This window comes from Diachasmimorpha longicaudata, unplaced genomic scaffold, assembly GCF_034640455.1.
Source record: "Diachasmimorpha longicaudata isolate KC_UGA_2023 unplaced genomic scaffold, iyDiaLong2 ctg00000103.1, whole genome shotgun sequence".
NCBI lineage: Eukaryota > Metazoa > Arthropoda > Insecta > Hymenoptera > Braconidae > Diachasmimorpha > Diachasmimorpha longicaudata.
Window position 1 is genome coordinate 149,815 of NW_026973923.1, and position 10,222 is coordinate 160,036.

The following is a 10,222-nucleotide window of genomic DNA, read 5'->3' on the forward strand; positions in this document are numbered from 1 at the left end:
GGTTATTCGACGTGCTGAAACCGAATATGATGCCAGACTTTGTCTACGTGCAGCCAAAAAAAAGTGATTCCCACGATGTCGTAAAAACGCACATGTATAATCGACTTTTTCTCGAAGACAAATTGTTCGCACGCAAACTTCGCGCATTCCACTCGTGTAGTTCGACAAGACGAAGCTATTGCACGCGGTTTCATCGGCCTACGACAATGTGTACTCAAGTTATATGCCATCATATCGAACACGAATATCAACTTCTATGATTGAGTTTTTCGTGAGCTGTGGTCGCAAAGAAAACGATGTTGCATCAGTTTCCTTGGTTATTCGACGTGCTGAAACCGAATATGATGCCAGACTTTGTCTACGTGCAGCCAAAAAAAAGTGATTCCCATGATGTCGTAAAAACGGATGTGTATAATCGACTTTTTCTCGAAGACAAATTGTTCGCACGCAAACTTCGCGCATTGCACTCGTGTAGTTCGACAAGACGAAGCTATTGCACGCGGTTTCATCGGCCTACGACAATGTGTACTCAAGTTATATGCCATCATCTCGAACACGAATATCAACTTCAATGATTGAGTTTTTCGTGAGCTGTGGTCGCAAAGAAAACGGTGTTGCATCAGTTTCCTTGGTTATTCGACGTGCTGAAACCGAATATGGTGCCAGATTTTGTCTACGTGCAGCCAAAAAAAAGTGATTCCCACGATGTCGTAAAAACGCATATGTATAATCGACTTTTTCTCGAAGACAAATTGTTCGCGAGCAAACTTCGCGCATTGCACTCGTGTAGTTCAACACGACGAAGCTATTGCACGCGGTTTCATCGGCCTACGACAATGTGTACTCAAGTTATATGCCATCATCTCGAACACGAATATCAACTTCTATGATTGAGTTTTTCGTTAGCTGTGGACGCAAAGAAAACGATGTTGCATCAGTTTCCTTGGTTATTCGACGTGCTGAAACCGAATATGGTGCCAGATTTTGTCTACGTGCAGCCAAAAAAAAGTGATTCCCACGATGTCGTAAAAACGCATATGTATAATCGACTTTTTCTCGAAGACAAATTGTTCGCACGCAAACTTCGCGCATTGCACTCATGTAGTTCGACAAGACGAAGCTATTGCACGCGGTTTCATCGGCCTACGACAATGTGTACTCAAGTTATATGCCATCATATCGAACACGAATATCAACTTCTATGATTGAGTTTTTCGTGAGCTGTGGTCGCAAAGAAAACGACGTTGCATTAGTTTGCTTGGTTATTCGATGTTCAGTCTCAAACAACCCATAGAGTTAAGCCAAAGAAATTCGACGGAAAAAATTACAACGCGTTTACTTCAAATCTTTCAACTCAAGTAGTCATAAATAAATCATAAATTTTACCCTGTTAAACCATAAAGCAAATAGAAAAAATATATGTGGGAAATTCCCCCTTTAAGTCAGAAAAAGAGTTTCAAGACACGTACGAGCAATAAGGCCTCAGTGCAATAAAGCCACTCCTCTCCACCCGTTTTTTTGTCACATTTGGGCCTCTAGAGAAGGACCCCAATTCCCCTCTAGGGCTTCTTCGTAGACCCCTCTACTCTCACAATCTCTTTCTAGCACATGACCAATAAGAAAACCCACAGGATAGTTTCTTCAATTCTATTTGCTTACAACAACCCTCACTCTTCAAAATTCCGGGAAAAAACACACCCCTTCATCGCACTTACTTGTAAGAGAAGAGGAATAGAGTTAGTTAGCTCCACGATACAGCAGAGACAAGACACTTACTCCTTGATCTCTCCCAACACTTACTATATCCGGGATTTCATTACTTAATTCGTTTACTTGTGCAATTCTTCAGTGTAATCAAGTATTTGTGTAATCTATTAATTTATCAATGCAAAACAGTTAATCATTCAAACTTAAATATATTCATTCTATCATCAGTGTATTTGAATCGTGTTTTAATTCCCTTCAATACACCTCACCCTAATAAAATCATTTTCGGGTCACTTGCCGTTAATGACAAGTACAGAGGATAGTGTCGACGTACTGCAGTCAGTATACCTGGGATTTACGACCCCAGGGAAGAGGCCCAACATAGCATAAGGCCAAACGCATCGACGACTCCGTACATACAAATGGTCCTTCGAGCCGGATTTTTGGTTAAAAATCAGTAAAGTGGAATCAATCAGTCTAACTCAAACAAAGAAAAAACTTCAAATTAATAACAAAGTGAATTACCACAGTGAAAATAAAGACAATTATATCGCAGCGTGTACCGCCGACAGTAATACGGTCGGACTAAAACACCCTAGTGAACTCGTATTTTCATAATTATCTATACATCGCGAGTGCGCATCCTGAAGACCATCAGTTGTCCACGACGTCCAACTACGCGACGAGCAAGCCATAATCCACAGTCCACAAGGAGCTGAGATAGCCACTACGCATCCACCTACCCCAGAGAGACGTCGATTACAACAAGGTAAGCTCATAAACTTGAATCGTCAATTCCTTTTGCTCCTATTCTATTCCCTTATCAATCGATCTCGATCAAAATGGCTCCGACACTAGAAGAGCAAAGAGAGCGACGAACCACTCTCACTCGTGAACGAGCTCAAATCAAGAGCAGAATCACCAAATTGAAAAATCACCTGGAAAAATCGGGGAGTTACGCAGATCCCCAATACGTTGATCGAAATCTTTCTAAAATTAAACAAGACCTTGAGACGTTACCTGAGATCCAAGCTGCCCTAACGGCACTTGAGCCTGGAATCGATCATACAGAAGCCACGGAAACCATCACAGATGATTTTGAAGACCTAATGGTAATGATTCGGCGATTCAAAGATCCAAATCGCGATAGCAACGCTCAAACAAGTCAACAAAGAGAAACTCGATCAGCTGCTGGTTCACCACATTTAGCCAATCACGATTATTACTTGTCATTACCAAAGATGGAAGTGAAGAGATTCGATGGGAAATTGGAAAATTGGAGACCCTGGAGAGATTGGTTCATACCAACGATTCACAATCGTGATACGTTGACAGATGCACAACGTCTCGATTTTATGAAACGCACAACCTCGGGAGAAGCTGCAAATACAATTAGCGCCTTTGCGATAACCGATGAGAATTACAAAGCAGCCTGGAAGCTACTCGAGTCAACATATGACATTGAACACGTTCTTGTTCTTCACCATTATGATCGTCTGATGCAAACACCTGTAATGAAGAAAAATTCAGCGGAAGAAATCAGAAAACTGGTTAATCACGTTCAAACACAGGTCCTAGCCATGAAGGGACTTGGAGAAAAGGTCGAGCATTGGGATACTCCATTGGTCTACACGCTTCTCAACCGATTGGATAAGGAGACTGCCAAGGAATGGAACAGAACTCAACAAGGCAATAAAATGCCCACATATGAAGAATTGATGAACTTCTTGAGGAAAGAAGCCGTGAAAGTCACGTCTATGACTCCAACAGGGGCAATCCCGAGCATCTCCTCAAATTCCAATGCACAAAAACAAAAGAATGGAAATTATAAGGCTCACGGTCAAAAGGCATACTCTCTCTTGACCTCAACGGCCGACAAATCCTGCCCCTTGTGTAAGGAGCAGCACATGCTAGAGAATTGTAGAAAATTCATTACACTGACGGTTCCCGAACGGATTCAAGCAGCCCGTAGTACTCATTTATGCCTCAACTGCTTGAGACCCAATCATAAAACTCGGTACTGCAAATGCTCAACATGTGCTACCTGCCAGAAGAAACACAATACTCTTCTGCACCTCGCCGAGGCAGACCTGGGTGCCATAAAGTCGCCGTCGGCATGACTAGAACCGACCGCAGTCTCGGAGCCCAACGCAGCAACTACTCTGGTGGCCACCATTCCCTCCAAGGATTTAATTGTTACTGCATCAATTTTTATTCTCAATCATGCCAATGAACCAATACGATGCCGAGCAGTTTTGGACACTGGATCGACTTCTAATTTTATCACAGAGAAACTCGCAAGACAACTGAATTTACCCTTGGAAAATCTGAAGATTCCTATCATGACCGTTGCTGACCCTAATCTTACGACAAATCATCTGATGAAAGCAACAATAAGGTCAAGAGTTAATGAATACTCCAGAGACCTCAACTTCCTCACAGTTTCCAGTCTAGGCGGAATACTTCCCAGTGAACCGATCGATCGAAATAGTCTGAAAATTCCCAGGCACCTCGCACTAGCTGATCCGAGGTTCGATCAACCAGCACCCTTCGACATTCTATTGAGCTCAGGCACAACCCTTGCATTGTTATGCCAAGGGCAAATTCGATTGAATAATACACACGGCACAGATGTTTTGTTACAAGAAACTCAATTAGGATGGATAATCGGTGGCAGTGTCTCCACAAGGAATCCACTGTCTATGAAACAAATAACAAACAATCATCTCACTTGTGTTGAACAACAATTAAAAAATTTCTGGGAAATGGACGATGTTAATACGGAAAAACATCTCTCTAGCGAAGAAGTAGCCTGTGAAGAACATTTTAAAGAACATGTCACTCGCGACGAAACGGGTAGATACATCGTAGCCTTACCCTTCAACAATAATAAATCGAAACTCGGTGAGTCTCGAGAGATGGCAAAAAATCGTTTCCATTCATTACAGAGAAAATTCAGAAGGAACCCAGAGTTAGAGAAACAATATTCAGCCGTAATGCAAGAATATCTTGACCTGGGTCATATGTCTGAATCTCGAGAAGACCCTTCAGAGGAGAAGGGCTTCTACCTGCCTCACCACGCGGTCATAAAAGCCACGAGCCTCACCACCAAGGTGCGGGTCGTTTTCGATGGCTCGGCAAAAAGAGCAGGGGACCCAGTGTCATTAAACGAATCCTTGATGATCGGGCCAACCATTCAAGAAGATATTTTTTCACTGCTGACTCGCTTTCTCACTCACCAATATGTACTGACGGGCGACATTGAAAAAATGTACCGCCAGTTTTGGGTTCGTGACGAGGACAGGAAGTATCAACGAGTGTGGTGGAAGGATTCGAATGGTGAACCCAGGGTTTTCGAATTAAACACCGTGACATTTGGATTGTCCTCAGCTCCGTATCTCGCTATTCGCTGCTTACATCAGTTAGCAGATGATGAGTCCGAGAAGTTTCCTGAAGCTGCCAAAATAATTAAGCGCGACTTATACGTGGATGATCTTCTGACAGGGGCAGATACACTGGAGGAAGCTCTAAACATAAGAGACGGAATCAACAGCGTATTAAAAAAGGGTCAACTCAACTTGCGTCAGTGGGGATCAAATGATCCACGGCTTCTAGAGGGACTCGCGGAAGGTAACATCAATCTCCAGTTGAAAACCTCCAACGATCCCACCATCAAGACATTAGGATTACACTGGAACTCCGAGAAAGATGCAATCATTTTTACCGTACAGCCGATACAACCTCGATCCAAGGTTACAAAGCGGACGATGCTTTCTGACGTATCAAAAATATTCGATCCACTAGGATTTCTGGGGCCAGTGATCATTAAGGGGAGGATGATTCTCCATCGCCTTTGGGAAGAAAAAATCGGCTGGGATGACATTATTCCTCTCAGCATCCTCACAGAGTGGAAGACATATTCCACCCAACTGACAAAACTAAATAATATTTCATTCAACCGACGGGTCATCATACCTGAGGCACGTGAAATACAGCTCCATGGGTTCTGTGATGCCAGCACGAAAGGTTATGGGGCATGCATCTACCTGCGATCCACCGACGTCCATGGGGAGACAATAGTTCGGCTACTGTGCTCCAAATATCGTGTGGCACCCATCAAACCAGTCACACTACCACGACTGGAGCTGTGCTCGGCACTTTTGTTGTCTGACCTATACACAGCAACCAAACAATCTATCAACCGCCATATTGATAAGATTGTATTTTGGTCAGATTCAATGATTGCTCTACATTGGATTAAATCATCCCCCAGCAAATCAACAGTTTTCGTGGCGAACCGCATAGTCGGAATTCAACAAAAGACTGAAGGAGCAGAGTGGCGGCATGTACGCTCACAAGACAACCCCGCAGATCACATTTCGCGAGGCTTATTCCCCAACGAATTCTTGCTAGAATCCAATTGGAAAACTGGGCCAATATGGTTAGAAAAAAACGAGAACGAATGGCCGAGGAGTGAGTTAATCGTTCCAGCCGTCGTTCCCGAACTGAAGAAAGTCCAATGCTTCCTGACTGATCCAGGAGTTCCCGCACAACCTCAGCAGGATCCCAAGGATCTGCCCTACGTTTTACGTTTCTCATCACTCACGTTTCTGAGGAGACTATTCGCATACGGCCTCCGATTGAAACCAGGTAACAACTTCAAGGGACCTCCATCAGCAGAAGAATTAAATTTCGCTAATGAAAGAATCATAAAAATCGTTCAAGAGTCTGTATTTGCTGAAGAAATAAAGGAACTCAAGAAAGAAATTTCTTCACGTCCCAAAATTAAATACATGGCGCTCAGTCTCCTTCTAGATAAAAAGGGTTTGTTACGCGTCGGTGGACGTCTTGAGAATTCAGATCTTCCCTTCGAGCAAAAACATCCTCTTTTAATTCCAAAGGAACATCACATCACCACACTCTTGATACGAGAAGAACACCTTATCAACCACCACGCCGGTGCTCAAACCACTCTATATGCACTAAGGAGAAAATATTGGTTAGTAGGTGGACGTGCACAAGTGCGCAAAATAATTAAAAAATGCATTCCATGCACAAAAGCTAATCCCCCGCAGAGCGAGTACATCATGGGTAACCTGCCAAGGACTCGCATCACGGAAGCCCGGCCATTTTACAATGTAGGGGTGGATTATTGTGGCCCCTTCTATTTGAAAGAAAAGAAGCATCGAAATAGGAACAAAATCAAGGTTTGGGTAGCGGTCTTCGTTTGTATGGTGGTAAAGGCGGTCCACATTGAAGTAGTGACAGACCTCACAACAGAAGAATTTATTGCTGCATTAAAACGATTCATCGGTCGGCGAGGAAAGCCCAGAAACATCTACTCAGATAACGGCACCAATTTTGTAGGCGCCAATAATGAGATTAAGGAGTTGTACGCACTGGCACGAGCGACAGATCACAATGAGAGAATTCACAAGCATCTTGCAGACCAAGGCATCACGTGGCACTTCATTCCGCCTCTTTCTCCACACCAAGGAGGCCTATGGGAGGCAGGAGTGAAGTCATTCAAATACCATCTAAAAAGGATTTGTGACGATTTAATCACCCTGACAGAATTCAACACGTTAGTGATCGAGATCGAAGCCACATTGAATTCCCGTCCCTTAACTCCTATTTCCACAGATCCCAATGATATTCTTGTACTTTCCCCTGGTCATTTCCTCATTGGCGATTCCCTCACGAGCTTACCTGAACCTGACCTCAGGTGCACTCCAGACAATAAATTGTCTTGTTGGGAAACAATACAGAAAAAACAACAAGAATTCTGGGCCAGGTGGCACAAAGAATATCTGAACGAGCAGAACCAGAGGAATAAATGGACCAAGGGGAGCCACAACATCAAGGAAGACACGATTGTTATTCTTCGAGATGACAATTTGCCACCCAGACAATGGTCCCTGGGCCGTGTAATAAAAACATATCCAGGGAATGATGGAATCATTCGTTCAGTTCGAGTTAAAACTGCGAAAGGGGAGTTTGACAGAAACATCCGCAAGCTTTCCCCATTATTAAGTGATGCCGCTTCTAATAACGAGTAAAAAGTGATTTAACGAAAAACATTCATAAGGACTCTAAGCGAGAATATTATATAAACAATTACTACTTATGCTACTATATTATGTCATAGGAAGTTACTAAGTGCATTATAACTCCATATATCCTGTCAAATTCTATATAATTAATATTCACCCATTCTATTAGTGATATTTACAAATTATCTACCATTAACTTTCACTTTTGTTTTTGATTGCTTAATTATAAACTCTCAAAAAGGGGAGTGTGTTCAGTCTCAAACAACCCATAGAGTTAAGCCAAAGAAATTCGACGGAAAAAATTACAACGCGTTTACTTCAAATCTTTCAACTCAAGTAGTCATAAATAAATCATAAATTTTACCCTGTTAAACCATAAAGCAAATAGAAAAAATATATGTGGGAAATTCCCCCTTTAAGTCAGAAAAAGAGTTTCAAGACACGTACGAGCAATAAGGCCTCAGTGCAATAAAGCCACTCCTCTCCACCCGTTTTTTTGTCACATTTGGGCCTCTAGAGAAGGACCCCAATTCCCCTCTAGGGCTTCTTCGTAGACCCCTCTACTCTCACAATCTCTTTCTAGCACATGACCAATAAGAAAACCCACAGGATAGTTTCTTCAATTCTATTTGCTTACAACAACCCTCACTCTTCAAAATTCCGGGAAAAAACACACCCCTTCATCGCACTTACTTGTAAGAGAAGAGGAATAGAGTTAGTTAGCTCCACGATACAGCAGAGACAAGACACTTACTCCTTGATCTCTCCCAACACTTACTATATCCGGGATTTCATTACTTAATTCGTTTACTTGTGCAATTCTTCAGTGTAATCAAGTATTTGTGTAATCTATTAATTTATCAATGCAAAACAGTTAATCATTCAAACTTAAATATATTCATTCTATCATCAGTGTATTTGAATCGTGTTTTAATTCCCTTCAATACACCTCACCCTAATAAAATCATTTTCGGGTCACTTGCCGTTAATGACAAGTACAGAGGATAGTGTCGACGTACTGCAGTCAGTATACCTGGGATTTACGACCCCAGGGAAGAGGCCCAACATAGCATAAGGCCAAACGCATCGACGACTCCGTACATTCGACGTGCTGAAACCGAATATGGTGCCAGATTTTGTCTACGTGCAGCCAAAAAAAAGTGATTCCCACGATGTCTTAAAAACGCTATGTATAATCGACTTTTTCTCGAAGACAAATTGTTCACACGCAAACTTCGCGCATAGCACTCGTGTAGTTCGACAAGACGAAGCTATTGCACGCGGTTTCATCGGCCTACGACAATGTGTACTCAAGTTATATGCCATCATATTGAACACGAATATCAACTTCTATGATTGAGTTTTTCGTGAGCTGTGGTCGCAAAGAAAGCGATGTTGCATCAGTTTCCCTGGTTATTCGACGTGCTGAAACCGAATATGATGCCAGATTTTGTCTACGTGCAGCCAAAAAAAAGTGATTCCCACGATGTCGTAAAAACGGATGTGTATAATCGACTTTTTCTCGAAGACAAATTGTTCGCACGCAAACTTCGCGCATTGCACTCGTGTAGTTCGACAAGACGAAGCTATTGCACGCGGTTTCATCGGCCTACGACAATGTGTACTCAAGTTATATGCCATCATCTCGAACACGCATATCAACTTCTATGATTGAGTTTTTCGTGAGCTGTGGTCGCAAAGAAAACGATGTTGCATCAGTTTCCTTGGTTATTCGTCGTGCTGAAACCGAATATGATGCCAGATTTTGTCTACGTGCAGCCAAAAAAAAGTGATTCCCACGATGTCGTAAAAACGCATATGTATAATCGACTTTTTCTCGAAGACAAATTGTTCGCACGCAAACTTCGCGCATTGCACTCGTGTAGTTCGACAAGACGAAGCTATTGCACGCGGTTTCATCGGCCTACGACAATGTGTACTCAAGTTATATGCCATCATATTGCACACGAATATCAACTTCTATGATTGAGTTTTTCGTGAGCTGTGGTCGCAAAGAAAACGATGTTGCATCAGTTTCCTTGGTTATTCGACGTGCTGAAACCGAATATGATGCCAGACTTTGTCTACGTGCAGCCAAAAAAAAGTGATTCCCACGATGTCGTAAAAACGCATATGTATAATCGACTATTTCTCGAAGACAAATTGTTCGCACGCAAACTTCGCGCATTCCACTCGTGTAGTTCGACAAGACGAAGCTATTGCACGCGGTTTCATCGGCCTACGACAATGTGTACTCAAGTTATATGCCATCATATCGAACACGAATATCAACTTCTATGATTGAGTTTTTCGTGAGCTGTGGTCGCAAAGAAACCGATGTTGCATCAGTTTCCTTGGTTATTCGTCGTGCTGAAACCGAATATGATGCCAGATTTTGTCTACGTGCAGCCAAAAAAAAGTGATTCCCACGATGTCGTAAAAACACATGTGTATAATCGACT

General features: G+C 42.5%; 2 protein-coding genes across 2 annotated transcripts; both read left to right on the forward strand.

Annotated features, from left to right (window-relative positions):
* The first annotated feature begins 2,549 nt into the window (after positions 1–2,549).
* Positions 2,550–3,827, forward strand: LOC135171778 (uncharacterized). Its single transcript, XM_064138351.1, has one exon. It carries the CDS (start codon positions 2,550–2,552, stop codon positions 3,825–3,827), a length of 1,278 nt encoding a protein of 425 aa, XP_063994421.1.
* On the forward strand, positions 3,824–8,562 carry LOC135171779 (uncharacterized). Its single transcript, XM_064138352.1, has 3 exons — positions 3,824–3,902; positions 3,961–7,634; positions 8,344–8,562. Exons 1-3 carry the CDS (start codon positions 3,824–3,826, stop codon positions 8,560–8,562), a joined length of 3,972 nt encoding a protein of 1,323 aa, XP_063994422.1.
* Positions 8,563–10,222: the final 1,660 nt, after the last annotated feature.

What these genes read in the sequence shown, in the direction of transcription:
- LOC135171778 (XM_064138351.1), top strand. Translation starts at nt 2,550, where the DNA reads ATGGCTCCGACACTAGAAGAGCAAAGAGAGCGACGAACCACTCTCACT.
- LOC135171779 (XM_064138352.1), top strand. Translation starts at nt 3,824, where the DNA reads ATGACTAGAACCGACCGCAGTCTCGGAGCCCAACGCAGCAACTACTCT. An exon ending in TTCCCTCCAAGGATTTAATT is followed by an intron (nt 3,903 to 3,960) that starts GTTACTGCATCA and finishes GATGCCGAGCAG; the next exon opens with TTTTGGACACTGGATCGACT. An exon ending in GACAATGGTCCCTGGGCCGT is followed by an intron (nt 7,635 to 8,343) that starts GTAATAAAAACA and finishes ATCTCTTTCTAG; the next exon opens with CACATGACCAATAAGAAAAC.